At 45.1% G+C, this 18007-nt stretch overlaps 1 protein-coding gene across 1 annotated transcript in view; it reads right to left on the bottom strand.

Moving 5' to 3' along the window:
- Window positions 1–18007, bottom strand: part of CPPED1 (calcineurin like phosphoesterase domain containing 1) — a 226309-nt gene that overhangs the window by 11086 nt on the left and 197216 nt on the right. The window contains exon 4 of the mRNA XM_072942175.1: window positions 12363–12421. Coding sequence (XP_072798276.1) covers window positions 12363–12421 — 59 coding nt within the window. The remainder of the gene's footprint in view (window positions 1–12362; window positions 12422–18007) is intronic.

Here is an 18007-nt window from a genome sequence, read left to right as displayed (position 1 = left end):
TGTGGGCATGTCTAATTGGCATCTCGAACTAAATGTGCCCCAAATGGGACCCTGAGGCCTCCCCGGACTCGCTCCTCCTCGTCTCCCTTCAAGGTGAAGGGCGCCTCCCCTGCAGCTGTTCAGGCTAAGACTTGAGTCACACTTGACTCCCCTTCCATCACTCTTCTCCCACTACATTCAACATATCAGAAAGTTCTTAAATACTCCAATCAGAAGTTCATAGCAGCACTATTTACAATAGCCAAGACATGGAAGCAACCTAAATGTCCACTGACAGATGACGGATAAAGAAGATGTGGTATATTTATACAATGGAATACTACTCGGCCATAAGAATAAAATAATACCACTTGCCGCAACATGAGTGGACCTAGAGATGATCATACTAAGTGAAGTCAGACAGAGGAAGACAAATGTATGATACCACTTATATGTGGAATCTAAAAAAATGATACAAATGAACTTATTTACAAAACAGAAATAGACTTATAGGCACAGAAAACAAACTTACGGTTACCGGTGGGGAAAGAGGGAGGGATAAATTAGGAGTCTGGGATTAGCAGATACAAAACTACTACATATAAAGCAGATAAACAACAAGGTCCTGCTGTACAGCACAGGGAACTGTGCTCACTATCCTGTAATAAACCATAATGGAAAAGAGCATGTGTGTACATGTGTAGCTGAATCGCTTTGCTGTACACCAGAAACTAATACATTGTAAATCAACTACATACTTCAATTAAAAAAAGAAATTAAAAAAAAAAAGAGAGTCCCTTCTACTCTGCCCTCAGAGTATATCCACACTGGTTGATTTGTGTCCCCCGAAAATCCATGTCTACCTGAATCTCAGGAAGTATGCCTCACAACAGCCTATAATGAAAAAGAATATAAACAGGAATATATATATATATCTTAATCACTGTGCTGTACACCAGAAATTAACACAACATTGTAAACTATACTTCAGTTCAAAAGCCAAAAGAAAACGAAGAAATTAAGAATGCGGCCTTAATTGGAAATAGGCTCTTCACAGGTGTAATCAGGGATTAAGATGAGGTCATCCCAGGTGAGGGTGCCCTAGACCCACTAAGGGGTGTCCTGAGAAGAGGACAGGACACACAGAGACAGAGGCTGTGTGGAGGTGGACGGAGGGACTGGAGAGATACAGCTACATGCCAAGAACACCGAGCATGCATGGCCACCACCAGAAGCTGGGAAGAGGGAAGAAAGGACCCTTCCCTCTTCCCAGCTCCAGAGGGAGCATGGCCCTGCCAACACCTTGATTTGGGACTCACAGCCTCTAGAATCATTGGAGAATTAGTTTCTGTAATTTTAAGTCACCGAGTCTCTGGCCATTTGTTACAGCAGTCCCAGGAAATTCATACACTATCCAAATCCATCCACTTCTGCCACTAGTCCCTTCCAGGTGACCGTCACCCTCACCTGGAGCACCCAACAGCCTGCCAGCTGCTCTCTATTCCATCCCCCCACACACAGGTATATATGTGTGTGTACATATACTCATATGCATACACACATATATACATACAGTGCAAATTCTATATAAATAGGTATGTATATGTCGTGTGTGTAATGTACACTAGTATATCACATGTATATTACACCTAACAAGACAGAGAACATTTCCACCTTCCTAGAAAGTTCTCTTCTGCCCCTATACAGTTAATTCTCACCCCACCCCGCCAGGCACCCACTTTCTGATTTCCATCACAATAAATCAGTGTGCCTATTTCTGGGCATCATATACATCAAGTCATATGGTATATCCTCACTGTATCCAGCACCTTCGACTCCATGTAATCTTGCTGAGACTCATCCATGATTTCGAGAAGAGCAATAATTCAATCTCTTATTTCCGTGTTATTCCACTGGACAAACTCAGGCTTTTTAAAGTACAATCAGATCATGTCATCCCCATGCTTAACACGCACCCACAGCCTCCTGTGGGCTGAGGTTGAAATACAATCCCTGACCTTGGCCTCTTGCCTTACGTGGCCCTGAACCCTGCTGACCACCCTCAGCCCCTGACCCTGCTCCACTACCCTGTCGCAGCCGCCCTCTTCTTCCTCAAGTATGCCTGGCTCCCCCTGGCCTCCGAGTCCAACGCTGTTATCTCTGAAACCTTCTCATCCTGTTCTCAAGTCTTACTGTTGTCTCCTCAGAGATGCCTTCCCTGGCCCTCCTGTTGTAAAACAACACTGCACTACCACCACCACACACACACACCACCACCACACACACACACCACCACCACCACACACACACCACCAAGTTCTATTTTATCCTGAATTAGCTTACTGTTTTTTTGTATGTGACTGGCCCACCCCTTACACCACATGCTCAGTGAGGGCAGGACTCAGCTTCACATGCCAGTATAATCTCAGTCCCTAGAAGAACTCAGCATAGTGGTACATCTTCAGTATTTGTTGAATAAATGAAAGAAAGGATTTACAAGAAAGTTCAACTGTGGGTTATGCTTTCTGTTTGTTCATGAGTGCTATTCATCAGTCTCCCTGGTTCCTTCCAGGCACTGTGATGTTAGGCATAGCCATGTGACTTGCTTTGGCCTGTGAAATTTGAAAGGAAGTGATGTATGTCTATTCCAGGTAGAAGCTTGCACAGCTGGTGTACGATTCACCTCTCCTTCCCTCTGCCCTGGTGACCGTGCAAGTTTGTAGTGAGAGATCCTCTACTGGCCTGGGCAACAGGGTAGCTCCAAGGGCTGGATCCCTTTTGCTGACCTCCACTGAACACGTATTAGGAACAAGACGAACTGTTGTCATGTGTGAAGACAATGACACTGGGGCATGTTTATTACAGCAGCATAACTAGCCTATCCTGACTACTATCATTTTCTCCTCATGTACTTCTTTACCTCCCTCTCCTCCCACTCACTCTTGAACCCCTTTAATCCAGCATTTCCCAGCCACTTCCCTGAAGCGACTCCATAAAGACTGCCAGTGACTCCCACATGGTGATACCCAATGGTCAAATCTGGTCCCCATGAGACTTGAGCATTAACAGCGTCAGATGAGGCTGCTCCCTCCCTCTTCTTGTAACCTTTTCTTCCCATCCTACTTCTCTGGACACTCTGGTCTGGTCTGCTTTGCTGGTTCCTCCTCATCTCCCTGACCTCTTACTACACAGTGTACCCCCAGGCATGGTCACAGACCTCTCTTCTCCACTTCTGAGTGACTTGAGCAGTCTCCTGGCTGCCACATGCTGATGACCCCCAGATGTATATCCGTTACCCATGCTGCCCCCTGAATTCCCAGCTTACATTTTCACCTGCTCACTTGGCAGCTCCATGTGGCATCACATCAACATCTCAAAGTTGACATGTAAAGATGCAGCTCCTGATCATCCCTGCAAGCCTGCTCCATCCCTGTTTGTTCCCCCTGAGGGTCCCTGAGCAACTGTGATGGGCAAACCAAAACCACAGTGAGATACCACTCCACACTGTCTAGGACAGCTAGAACTAAAAAGACAGACGGTAACAAGTGTTGACAAGGATTTGGAGAGGTAGGAACACTCATGCTTTGCTGGTAGGAATGTGAAAATGTGCACCTTTCAGTTCTGACCTTCATTTGTTTATGTGTTTGTTTTGTGCCTCACACATCTTGTTCGTCAGTGGCCCTGTCATATCCGGAATCCCAGCACCTCTCACCATCTCCGTGACTAGCACCTTGCTCCAAGCCACCTGCACCTCTCACCTGGGCCACTGCACTGGCCTCAGAACTGCCCCCACTTTTGCACCCTAATGTTGATTCTCAACCCAACAGCCTAAAAACTCCATCAGAAGATGTCACACGTTTTCTTAAATCCTTCCAACTGCTTCCCATTTCTTTCATGATAAAACCTGAAATGTTTTCACAATGGCCTATAAGGCACTAACTGTACAGTCCCTAATACCCTCCTCCTCGCACCCCAGCCTTGTCTCCCGAGACTCTCCCTCAGTTCCTCCAGCCACGCCGCCGGCTCCTGCAGTACCACGCTCCCACTTCAGGGCTTTGCAGTGGCTGTATTTTCTGCTCGGGACACATTACTCCCAGGTCTTTGCTCACGTATCACCTTCTGGCTAAGGCCCACTCTGAGCAGTCTATTTGAATATTTGGTAGGCAGGACTCTAAGTCCCCAGTGGCCACCTAGAGTGACTGGAACCTATGAAATGATGGAATATCACTCCAGTGATTATATTATCTACATGGGGCAAAGGCAGTTTTGCAGATGTTAATTACTAATCAGGTGACTTCGAGTAAATTAAAAGGGAGAGAATCTGGTGGGCATGACCGAATCACATAGTCCCTTTAAATCTGTGTCTAGAGATAGGAGACAGAGAAAGCCAGGAAGTCAAAGCAGGAGAACATTCTGGCACCTGCTGGTGGCTTTGCAGATGGAGAGGGCCACGTGGGAGCAGCTCCCAGCTGACAGGGAATGGGGAACTCAGTCCTACAGACATGAGGGACTGACTTCGCCAGTGACAAGAATGAGCTTGGAAGCTGATTTTAACTCTGTCTTCCAGATGAGGACTCAACCCTGCTAACACCTTGGTTTAGCTTTGAGCAGAGAACCTCGCCAAACTCTGCTGGACTTTCAGTCCACGGACATGAGCTGAAACACGTATCAGTGGCTATGTCTATGGTCATTTTCTATGCAGCAATAGAAAACTAAAACAAATAACAACCTTCAAACCTCAAGAGTGGGAGAAAATATTTGCAAGCCACATATCCCACAAACAACTCAGATCCAGAAGATCAAAGAACTCCTACCAAATGGTAAGAATAAGACAGGCAACCCGAGAAAAAGATGAGCAAAACACCTGCAGAGATACTTCATGAAGGAGGACACCCAAGTGGATGACAAACATATGGAAAAGTACTGAATGTCACCAGTCATCAAGGAAATGTAAATTAAAACTGAAACAAGACAGCTCTCCACACCTACCAAAATCCTAAAATGAAAAAAGACAGGAAATACCAAGTGTTGGCCCAGATGCAGTGGAGCTAGAATTCTCATCCTGCTGGTTGGAGAGGGAACTGGTACAGACACTTTGGAAGACCAACACATCCACTGAGGTTGAACGTATGTGTACCCTATGACCCAGCAATTCCGCTCCTGGGTATGTACCCAACAGAAATTAGTACACGTCCAATGCAAGTCATGCGTGAGAATACTCATACATGCATTATTCATAGTGACTTACAACGCTCAGGCTCTCCAAGGCCCCTCTGACCTCCCCTCCCTCCACTCACCCCTCCCTCACTCTGCTCCGCCCTCACTTGCTATTTCTTGAACTCAGCAGGAAACCTCCTCTCTTGGGCCCTTTGCACTTGCTGTTCCGTCTGCATGGGAATCTCTTGTCTCAGAGCAGCAGTTCTCTACACCCCGCCCAGGGGCATTTGGGGATGTCTGGAGATGGCTTTGATGACCACACCTGGGGGTTGCCACTGGCATCTAGCAGGTAGGATCCAGAGATGCCGCTAAACATCCCACAGTGCACACAACTGCCTCAACAACAGAGAATTACCCAGTTTAGAATGCTCAGGGGGCTGAGGTTGAGAACGTCCGCCCTACGTGCCACCGTGCCTTGGTCTCCAGCTTCCTCGAGGTCTTTGCTGGAATGAATGCCACTCTCCCAGGGAGGCCTTCCCAAACTATCCTGTTGAAAATTATAAGTGACTCTTCAACAGGACATTCCTTCCACACAGCCCTGCCTTTGTTTCTCCATAAGTTATCATCCTCTTACACATCGTATCTTCTACTTATTAATTTGTTACTGTCTCTCCACTCATCCAACGTACACTTTTACAAGGCGGTGACTCTAGTTTTGCTGTCTGCATTCCTAGCCCCTAGAAGACGTGCTTGATAAACATTTGTTGGATGGATACATGGATGAATATCAGTGTAAATGAGAGGAGAAATAATCAACTTTTACTGTTGTGCCTAGCCGTTTCATTTACTCTCCTACTCTGACGGCAAAAATTACGCTGAATGGCAGGAGACCATTGTTGAGAACGCACCAATAAGTACACGTGATTATTTGAAAGGAAGACTTCTCATCTGCCCATATTTTACTTGCTACAGTTTGCTTTCAAGGTCTAGAGTTTTGCTGTTGAAATTTGACTGTGGTTTTGTTGAAGGCAGATGGCTGTTATTGGCAATAAAACAAACTTAGGGGAAAAGGAAAAAGCAGAGGCAAAAAGTGCATGTATTCAGAAGGCAGATTGTGACGCTGCTCGGATCTGAGACCCACCATGGACAGAGGGAGCTCTGTGCCGGAGGCTGTGGTTCCACTAGACAAACGCTTTCGTTTCTAACGCTGTTCATGTCGACTCCCTGGACCGAAGGAGGTGAGTCAGCACCACTTAACCTTTACTGCGGAAGATAAACACCCCCATCCTGTGATTCTAATGTGAGAGTTTTAGGGAAAGGCACTCAGTGACAGGCTGCACTGGCTCTGAGGGACAGAGGGGAAGGGGTCTGGGACGTGCCGTCAGCTTCTCTTTGGCCTGTGCTTCCAGAGTTCTCGATCACATGATCTTGCCTGCAAATTTCTCAGCTTGGACTCACAGTATAGTTCTTCTAATTTAGAAATTATGAAATGCGTTCTAACATGCTGTTTATAACACATACCCCTAAAGAAAAGTGTTCGGAGAGTGAGACTTTTCAAAAGTGGGGCTTTTACTTAGAATTCTTCCCACTGAATTGTCTTCACAGACCTTTGGGGCACACGGACTCCATCTTGGCAACCGCCACATGAAATGAAGATTTTAAGGTTCTTCTCCCTCGGCCCCATGAGAGCAATCGCAGCAAAGGAACTGGAGGTGGGACTGGGGGCCCAGCAGCAGAAGGTGTTGTCCCAGGAGGACCAGTAACCTTGCAGCCGTCACCAGCCACCTTCGCCATGACAAAGCACTTTGGAACGGGGCTAAAGGCATCTGAGACCCTTTCCAGCCTTTCCTTTCATCTATACATCCTTCTCCTTTTCTTCCATCTCCTTCTAGAGCATTCTAGGTAAGACTGCCGCATTTGCCTGGGCCAGGCAGATGGACAAGGAAACACAATGGGCAGCCTACACACTGAGGTCAGAGGACTCCTTCTGGATGGTCACCCAGAGTGTTTTTCGAGGCTTCTGCAGCAGAGACTTGAAATCCCTCCGTGTCCATTCTCCCTTCCCCTTCTTTAATGACAGAAGATGAAATTTTTTATGGGACACCTGCCCACTCAGGATATAGACTGTATTTCTCAGATTCTTTGAGGTTACCTGGGGCCATGTGACTGAGATCTGGCCAAGAGGATGTCAGCAGAAGTGAAATGTGCAATTTATTTAAAAAGAAATATGCCTGCCCTCCTTCTCTTCCTGCCTGCTGGCTCAAATGTGGCCACAAGGAGGCACCACCTTGGGTCACGTGAACAAGGGTAATGCCCTAGGGATGGCAGAGCCGCAAAACCTAAGGAGCCTGGGCCCTTGACAGCTTTGCAGAGCAGAGCCGTCTGACTTGTTTAGACTGCTGGTATTCGAGTCTCTTGCTTACAGCTGAAGTTATGTCAGTAACACAGATATTGACAAACTAGAGAAAATCCAGAGAGGTTCACCAGATAATGTGGCGTCTGGGTCTTGTGTCTGAAAATCAACATCTGAAGGCCCAAAAGATGGTCAGTCCACGAACAGAAGATTGAGGTGAAACACCTGAAGGCCTGTCCCAGGAAGCCAGGAACAGAAGAGGGTGGGCGTTCTCTGTGTACCTCCAGAATATTTGTTAAATTGGTTAATGAGTGAATGAGATTTGAGGAAAGCATATTTTGGTCCCAAAAAGAAAAATCCCTTTTAAACAACTGCAGTTAATAGAGAAGAAAGGGAAGAAAAGTGATGTTTGAGGATCCGCTCTATTTCAGGCAAGGCGTCCTCCGTTCAGCATCCTGGTGAAGTCATCACGTTCTACTCTGTCCTCCAGTGTGCATTGCCAAAGCACAGATTTGTTCACCGTGTAGACCTTAATTCACGTCCTTCTCCATGTCTCCAAAGTAGACAAATGGCCAATAAGCCCATGAAAAATACTCAACAGCACTAACCATTAGGGAAATGCAGACCAAAACCACAGCGAGATACTAGGACAGCTATAATGAAAAAGACAGACAGTAACAAGTGTTGACAAGGATTTGGAGAGGTAGGAACACTCATGCTTTGCTGGTAGGAATGTGAAAATATGCAGCTGCTTGGAAAACAATCTGGGGGGTCCGCAAAAGGTTCAACATAGTTATTATATAACCATATAATTGTACTCCTATGTACATACCCAAGAGAACTGAAATGCGTTCACACAAAATTTTGTACACAAATGAACATAGTAGCATAATTCATAATAGTCAAGAAGCAGAAACAATCTAACTGTCTTATCAGCTGGGAAATGTAGAAACAAAATGTGGTCTTACCCAGTGTGGAATAATTGGCTGTAAGAAGGAATAAAGTACCAATATCTGTTACAACATAGATTAACCTTGGGAACATTATGTGAAAGCAGCCAGACACACTGGGGCAGATACGGCATGATTCCATTGATATGGGAAGTCCATACTAGGCAAATTCATAGAGACAGAAGATAGATCGGTGGTTGCCATGGGCAGTGGAGGAAGGGAACGGGGAGTGATGGGTTTCTTTTGGAGGTGATGAAATTATTCTAAAATTAGATACTGAGGATAGTTGTGCCATCTCTGTGAATATACTAAGAGCAACTGAATAGCTTTACATGGGTCAACTGTCTGTTATGAGACTTCTCTCTCAATAACGCTGCTTTTAAAAAGTCCTTCAGCGGCTCTCTGTTGCCTTATGCTATATCCACGTGCACCATTGTTTTCCTTTAAAGCCATTCGATTTCTTCTTACGGGATATTTTTTAAAAAGAAAATTACATTATGCTCTTAAATGAAAAGCTAAATTATCACTTGAGAGAAACAACAAGAGAACGATGGCCATCCACGTCTGTTCTCATTGGTCAGCACCCATGCCACCCCTGTTATTAAATATCTTGAATTTAAATAAATAAAACCCATGACTAACTTCTAAGATCTGTTGTCTGAAGCCTGCTCTCAATTTGTTAAAGAAAATAAAGTGGAGGGGATTTGTGTTAGGTGTCAAAGGCAAATTAGCACCCACGTGAGAGTTTCTCCTTGATGTGATCAGGCTAAAAAGGGAGAAGAAAAAATGAGTAACTTCCCCTTAATGTGATTTGACAACTTCATGTGGCAGCCATGATGTCCACCTGAAGGCTGGACCAACCCTTTTGGAGACACTGACCTTGATGAGAAAGGCCAGCTTCCAGCCCTAAATATGTTTAAACTCCTTGGGAGCCACAACAGTATTTCATTCATCCCCGGATCCCCCAGGGCCTACAATCCTCATCAGACACACCTGGCTCTAAACATATTCTAGACCTTGCATCAGTTCTCCCAGAGGTCACCCATGGGTTTGTGTTACTCTAAAGGCTGTGGTTTCTCTCTCAATAAGGGTTGAGTTTTCCATCAACAAACTCTACCCATGCAGAGGTTAGACACCGTCTGTCAGGAACATGCAAAAGTCTCTTGGTGCTGGGACACCTGTGGTCCCAGAAAACCCCAGAGACTCTTCCAACTCAAAGAAGGATGACCATGCATGAAACCACCCGTATCCGCTTTATGTGCGGCGGAAAGAGCACAGCCTTGGCAGGCAGGGAGCTGTGACTGCTGCACGCTACTAGCTTGGCCGTCTCCCCAAACTCAATTGTACCATCTGTAAAATGGCTATTTTCAGGATTAGCAATATAATTGAAAGGTGGAGAATTCAGGGAAAAGAGGACAATGGGAAGACTGAATTGTGGCCAAGCCAATCTTCAAGCATCGCTTTGTCCTGAGGACAAGCAGGGAAGAGCAGAAGAAGCAGACCCAGGAGCCTAGTCTGAGATGCTCCTGTCTCCGCACTGTGGTTTTTCAAGGTAGAGCTGAGCTCATGTTTCGGCTGTATCTTATCTGAGCTTCTCTCATCAGCAAGCACTTCATCTCATTAGTTTGTTCAGACGTGGAAACAGTGCCCTCTTGTCCACCTCCAGCCATGATGGGGTAACTGGTTCCCAAATAACCCTCCTGCAGCAAATGACTATAATACTGGCAAGAGAGATGAGAGAACTGTGCCCAGACTTCATGCAGCTGACTGTACAGGACTGCGAGCCCTGAGGCAAAGGAAAAAGGGAGTGCCCAGCTTTCTGCCTGGAGATCTCTTCCTGGACACAGCAAAGGAAGATGGAGTCCAAACAGAGCAAGGAGGAGACAGACTGGAGTTTGGAGGGACTGAGCTGGCTGGAATCTGCAGGGAGGGGTCCTGGAGAGAAGGGAGCTGTCAGAGAAGGGGATGCAGAAATCTACATCAGATCCCTTTGAGTACTTGGCCGAGGCTGTGAATGCCAGGATCCGTCCACAATACTGGCCGTGAGCACCCGCTGAAGGAAGGATGATCCAGGAAAAAATACGAGGGAGCTGTGAGCTGAGCAAACAGTGCCCATGGGGCTGGGAGGCATCTGAGTCCTGAGCATCCAGAGTGGAGAGGTCCCACTCAACATACGGAGCTTCTCGGAGAGACCCCAGAGAGGCTGCACCTAGGAGCAGGGTGAGTAAAGGCTACCCCAGATGTACATGAACATATTTCTAAAGCACCACGTCGATTCACAGATAAGAGAAATAACATTCCATTCCAACAACGGAATTCAGGCACTTGACAACACAGAACCCATAACGTCCAACGTACGATGAGACAGACACATGTGAAAAAAGCAGGAAAACAGAACCACAACCCAGAGAATCATCAGTCAACAGAAACATATCCAGAAATGAGATCGGGTGAAATCAGCAGACAAGGACTTTAAAACACCCATGATCAGTATATTCCAGGATTTAAGAAGCATGATGAGGGAGCAGGCAGGGAGTCTCCATACAGAAATGAAAAAACATTTTTTTAATTGGAAGTTTTAGAACCAAAAATTATAATGTCTAAAATGGAGTTTTTTTCCCCACTGGATGGAATTAAAAGAAGCTCAGACGTGGCATTTAAAAAAAAAAAAGCAAGAGAGAGAACGATTAATGAACTTGAAAACAGAACAATAGAAACTATCCAAACTGAAGCAGAGAAGGGAGGGTACGTAGCAGTCTGCCACGTGCAATTAGTGTCAGAGGAAAAGAAAGACGGGGGCAGGGCTTCGATGTTTAAAGCAGTGCTTAGATGGAAGGGTGCAGCTCTAACGGAAGTCTGTGAAATCAATGGTTCAGGTCCCTACCCTAGGAAGTTATAAACAGAAGGGGAAATTAAAACCCAAAGCTAGCAGAAGGAAGGAAACAAGAAGGAATGAGAATTAATGAAACAGAAAACATGTAATAGAGAAAGTCAATTTAAAAAAAAAAAGGTGAGGTGCTATCTCATTGTGGTTTCATTTATTTCCCTGATGATTAGTGATGTTGAGCATCTTTTCATAAGTTACAAGGATGTAATGTGCAACACAGGGAATAGAGTCCATATTTTATAACTTTGTATGGAGTCTAATCTATAAAAATATCAAATTACTATTTGTACACCTGAAACTAATATCGTAGGTCAACTCTATTTCAAAAGAAAAGCTAAAGGAAATGTTGATTGTTGGAAAAAATTCATAGGCCACCAGGCTAGACTAATTAAGATATAAAGGAAATAAAATAAATTATCAACATTAGGAACGAAAGAAAGGACACTGGTGCAAGCTTAAAGACATTAAGAGGATAATAAGAGAATTTTATGAGCAATTACTTTAACACATGTGACAAAGTGAAAAAAAAACTCAGTCATTTCCTTGAATGAAACAAATTACCAAAACCAACCAGGAAGAAATGGAAAAGCTATTTAGAGCTATTCAGTTCTGTAGCTATTAAAATATTCAAATTCATAATCAAAAAGCACCCACAAAGAAAACTCCAGGCCCGGGGGGCTTCACTGGTGAATGTTACCTGGCACTTAAGGAATTCTGTCCAACAGTACGAGTGATCCGCAGACCTCTCTCATAAATACATACACAGACATTCTTAACAGCAACAAACTAGTCAAAAGACAAACACCCAGCATCAGATGAAGTTTGAGTGTAATGCAATATTGGCTTAAACAGCTGAAAAATCAATACACTTCACCACATTAAGAGGATAAAGGAGAAAAACCGTATGATCATCTCAACAGATTCAGGAAAAAGCTTTGGGGAAAAAGTCCATGTGCATTTATGAAAAAAAAAAAAAACTCCCAGAAAACCACGTAACATGTATCCACAAGAAACCTACAACTAACGTCATACTCACTTGTGAAAAACAGCTTCCCCCTAACATGGGGATTTCTACTGAGCATTTTATGGAACGTCCTAGAAAAAATAAAAGGCATAAAGATTAGACGGGAAGAACTGGAACTCTTTATTTATGCATTAGCTAATTGTACATGCAGAAAATCCTAAGGAATCTACCCCCCTTCCAAAACCACTAAAACCAATAAGAAATTTAGCAACACTGCAGGACACGAGGTGAACATAGAAAACAATCATTCTATTATATCAGCGAAGAATAACTGGAAAACGAAATTTTAAAAGTATCATTTACAACAGCATCAAAGAACATGCAACACGTAGGAACGAGTTCCAATGGATACATTAGAAACCTCACTACAGATTACAAACACCACTAAGAGAAAACAATCTAAATAAATGAAGAGATACAGGTTGGAAAGTTCAGTGTTAAGGGGTCAATTCTCAAATGCACCTGCAGATTTAAAGCCACCTCAATAAAAATTTCAGCAGGATTTTTTTTGTTAAAATTGACACGCTGAATGTGAAGTTTATATAGGAATGCAAAGGATCTAAAATAGCCAAAACAATTTTGGAAAAGAAGTATAGCTTTGGCAAAAGGGTAGCCAGATAAAATAATGGAACAGAACAGAGGGTCTGAAGTAGACTCACGCCTCTGAAATCAGTCGCATTTCTTAAAAAAGTGACAAAACAGTTCAATGAAAGGAAAATCTTTTCAACAAATGGTGCTGGGACAACTAGGTATCTGTACAGAACAAAGAAGTCAACTTTGGTCCATATGTCACTTCATAAACAAAAATTAGAATGAGATGATCAACATCCTAATATTACCACTGAAACTATAAAGATTCTAGAAAACATAGAAGAATATTTTAGTGATCTTGGGCTAGGCAAAGATTTTTTTTTTAAGTTTCATTTTTGTTTACAAATTTACTTCCAGCTTTGTTGTGATGTAATTGCCATACAACACTGTGTTAGTTTAAGATGCACGATGTGATGGATTTCTTAGATAAGACACAGAAGTAATCACAAAAATTTTTTAAACGTTAAAATATACTTCATCAAAAAAGTTCTGGACATCAGAGAACATCATTAAGAAAATAAAGAGGCTCTGATTAGGAGAAGATAGCCATAATATGTGTATCTGACAAAGGACTCATATCCTGAATATATAAATGAGTCTTATATCTCAACAAAATAAAAATGGGCAAAAGACTTGAAGACTCCCTTACCAAGGAAAATGTATGAACGTCCAACAAGCACATGAAAAAGCATGCAACATCATTAATTGCAAGGAAATGCAATTTAAAAATCAATGAATAGTATTCCATTGTGTGTGTGTGTGTGTGTGTATACACACATCACATCTTCTTTATCCAACCGTCTGTTGATGGACATTAAACCAATTACACTTCAATTAAAAAATTAAAATAAAACCAATGAGATACACCACTCCACACCCATCAGAATGGCTAAAACTGAAGATTGTCAACCTCATGTTGGCAACAATGTGGAGCAACTCAACTCCCGCACGCAGTGGAGGTGTGTAAAATGGTACAACCAGAATGACTGTTTCTCATAACATTGAACATGAACCTTCTCTTTGACCCAGAGATTCCACTGGTAAAATAAATGAAAGTATGTATCCAAAAAAGAGCCTTGTACAAGAATCATCACAGCAGCTTTATTCATAATAGCCTAAACCCAGAAACTCCCCACAGGCTCAACCCCAGGTGAATAGATACATCGTGCTGCGTTCACACAGTGGAGCACTGCTTAGCAAGAAAAGGATGGACTGCTGGTAAATCTCACACCACAGAGGGACCGCGAGAACAGGCTGCCTGAAAAAGGCTGGACTCAAAAACAGGACGCACTGATTCTGTTACGTGAAGTCCTACAAGAGGCAAAACAAATTTACAGCAAAAGAAATCAGAAGAGTGGTAGGCACTCAGCTGGGGGTGGGGGTCCCTGGGGAAGGACGTGCTCCCTCCTTCTGGGAATAAGAACATTCTGCGTCTCGGTCAGGGTGAGGGTTATACCAATGTGCGCTTCTGTCACTGAAATGTCTGCTTAAGATCTGTGCACTCTCCTGTATGTAAGTATCTCAATTTAAAAAATCTTTAAAAATTGAGGAAAAAACAAAAACAAAAAACAACCACTGCTGCCAGTCCTTAAGTTTCTGGTTGTCTTGAGCCAAGGATCCTGTGCAGAGAAAGCCATCTTCTAGGCATCTCCGTTACCATCAAGTCGGCTCCCATTGAGTACTTACTGCGTACTGGGCACTGCTTACGGAGGTCTAGGATTTCCATCCAACGGGAGGTAGGAAAAGCCATCAGAACCCCAAACAGCCGCCGTGCCTTACCCACAGAGCTTGGCCATGTAAGGGAACCTCTCTGTAACCACACCTCAAAGAGCCCTGCTTAGATAATGAAGAACCCGCCTCTGGCCTAAGGGCTGGCTGCCGGGTGGATAATTACCAGTGTTAGTGTCAGTTCCCCGATATCACAAACTTTCCTCCCTTCACAATGAGAAGAATCAAGGCAAAACCAAACCCAGAGAGACAGGCTCGCCCGTGTTTTCTTGAGTTCTCAGATCCTGGATTCCTGAGCTAAGGACCCTCCATCTTTTGCCCTCATCCTCACCTGACAGATCCCAACTTGATTCTGTTCATCTTCCCTGGTTTAAGGAAAAGCCATTGGTTTTCATTTTGTCTTTTAATTAATTTAAAAACTATTCTGTAAGGTGAGAAGTGAGACTCAGAGAGTAAGGGCATGTCTGTCATCACACAGACAATAGAGAGAGAGTCAGAGCCAAATGTAGCCCACGGCTGCCAGCTCCAAATTGGGTGCTCCTCCCACGTGTCCATCTCACTTGGGGTCAAAACCAGGAAGACACCCCCAAATATCAATATTATTGACACTTAAAAGGATGGTATTGATGCCTCTAAGCCCCAGATATGCCCCTAACAAATCCAAATTAAAATCATAATGCTCCATCACTTCACACATGCCAGGCCGGCCAAAATTCAAGTCTAATAAACAAGTCTGTGGCAGCCAGAAGAATGGCCCCACAGACATCCAGGTCCAAATCCCACGAACATCTGAGTATGTTCTGCTACGTGGCAAGGCAAGTTAAGGGGGCAGATGGAATTAAGGATGGTCTGAGATGGGGAAATGATCTGGGTGGGCCCAGTATCAACACAGGGTCCTTCAGAATGAAGACAGAGACAGAAGAGGGCAGAGAGCCATGATGGAAGGACTCCGCCTGCTATTACTGGCTTTGAAGGAAGAGGAAGGGGCCGCAAAGCCCAGGGGTGCAGGTGGCTTCTAGAAGCAGCAGAGGGCAAGGAAACATTCTCCCAGAGAGCTTCCAGAATGAACGTGGCCCTGCTGACACATTGATTTTAAACCCAGCGAGACCCATTTCAGACTTCAGACCTACAGAACTGTAAGATAATAAATGTGTGTAGTTAAACCATGAAGTTATAATAATTGGTTACTGCAGCAATGGGACACCAACCAGCCAGCCCCTTTCCTGGCACAGGGTAGGTGCTGGGTGTGATGGGAATACAAGACCACCAAACCTACTCCTGGGGGAGAATCGAGGAGACTTTCTAGAGGAGGCAGCGTCTGAGCTAAAGCTTGAGGTTCAAGCCACAGAAGAAAGATGCTGTAGTTTTCACAGAGACCTGCGTGGAAAAGCAAGCTAGGGGGTGGTGCCCGGGAAGCTGAAAGCAGCTGGTTTTCTGCATGAGAGGACAGAGTGAACACTGAACGTGGATGGAGGTGGCGGCCATGTTAAGGGTCCTTGACTTTATTCCCAACACAACGGGGAGCCTTAGGGGATTTCAGTTGGGTTGTGCACAGCCTCTTCAAATCTGCCTTTTGCAAAGCCCGCCCTGGCTGTGGAGAGTGGATGGGATGGGGCCCCACGAGGGGCTATTGCAGCATCCACGCAGAAGATGACGGAGCCTGGACCAGGGAGCCAGGAGGTGATGACACTTGGACAGGTTTGCACAGTCTAGCAGTGGCTCACCTAGACTTGGGGTGGGATGGGGGAGGTGATGTCTTGTTTGAGGTTCCTGGCACGTCCCTTCTACCATATTCCTTCCACCACGTCCAACCTCAAGTCTCCAAAAGCTGCTCTGTGCTCCTTGAAGCCACCGCAAGCTCCTCCCCTGCCCCAGAGAAACATTTGACACGGTACTGGGGTTGTCACTTACCATCTGCTGAGAGAGGCCCCAGTGGAGGACAAGGGGTGTTCATGAGGAGGGAGGCAGAGAGCAAAAGGAGATGACTGCCATCTGCTCTGGTGCTTTGGGGACGGGGAGGGACCAGGATAGGGAGACGGAACTGGTGACCCCAATTTAATTAAAAGTGTTGCAGTCTCGACGTCTGAGCTAAAGGGACCCAGATGTCCTTGGCAGTGCCCTTAGCAGACAGATGGAGTTTCTGTGATCCTCGCCTTGAAGGTGGCTCTGGGCCGTTTCAAACAGAGTGGGGTCACCGGGGTGGTCTGTGCACGTTGGAAGCCCATGAGAGGACACCCAGGCAGGAACCACATCTGAGGAGATGCCTGGCTGGGGGATGACGAGTCTGTTGGCTACAGATGCTGCTACGTACAGGGAAAAGGAGGAGTGAAGGGCGGGGAAAGTGGCTCCAGGACAGATTTGGGGTGGGGGGCCCGCACATCATTCTAAGAAGGATGGACGTGGTTTTCCACACAAAGTAGGGAATAAGGGTAAGCAAGATGGTCACATACCCCCAAATACCGTGTAAATTAAGAATTTCTAAAAGTAACTCATTTAGTCTTTATGACAATCTTATGGGGGAAGGGGTGAGTCCCGTTTTTACAGCCATCTGATAGACAGGCACCCTGAGGCCCAGACAGATGAAAAGGTCAAAGCTAGTTGGCGCACGGGACTGAAGTTCTGGTCTGCGGCTCACACGTGCTTCGTCTGTCCCCACGAGCAGATCAGAAGCTTCCCAAGCACAGGGCCACGAGCGCTGGTCCTGCGACCGCCCGGGTGCACGCGCTCCCCCCCTGGACGCTGGGCCAGAGCAGTTCGTCCTTGTCGGCTGATTTCTCCATCAAATGAACCTTTACCAGCTTTGATTAAACAAGCGGATAATCTTGTAAATCCCAGCTTGGGAAGAAACTGGTGCTGCAGATCGGTGGTCAGCAGATGTTTTCCTTCAAGGGCCCGTTAGTAAATAGTTTAGGCACTGCAGGACGTTAGACGTTCGTTTCAGCTACCCAACTGGATGCCTGGGCTTGGCTGTGTTCAAACCAAACTCTGTAAAATGGGGGAACTGGCTGGATTCAGCCCACAGGCCGAAGTTTGCTGAGCCCCACACACTATAAGCAATTTCTTAAAAGCCAGCTGTGGAGACAGGGGTGGATATTAGATCTCAAAGGATGAGGCTCATGTTCTTTATTCCTTCTTTCTTAAGAAAATGAACAACATCTGCACTGAAGACAGGAGAATACTGACATTTACCTGTAATTCGGTGTCTACTGTCTGGAGCCGTATATTCATTCATTGTAATCCTCAAAATAATTCTGAGGAGAAAAGAGTTAGCCCTGTTTTCCAGATAAATAAAGATGCTCAGAGGAGTTAAGGAAGTGGCCAAAGATCACACAGTCAGG

The sequence above is a fragment of the Vicugna pacos genome, chromosome 18 (genome assembly GCF_048564905.1).
Source record: "Vicugna pacos chromosome 18, VicPac4, whole genome shotgun sequence".
NCBI classification, from domain to species: Eukaryota; Metazoa; Chordata; class Mammalia; order Artiodactyla; family Camelidae; genus Vicugna; species Vicugna pacos.
This window is presented reverse-complemented; position numbering and strand designations above follow the sequence as displayed.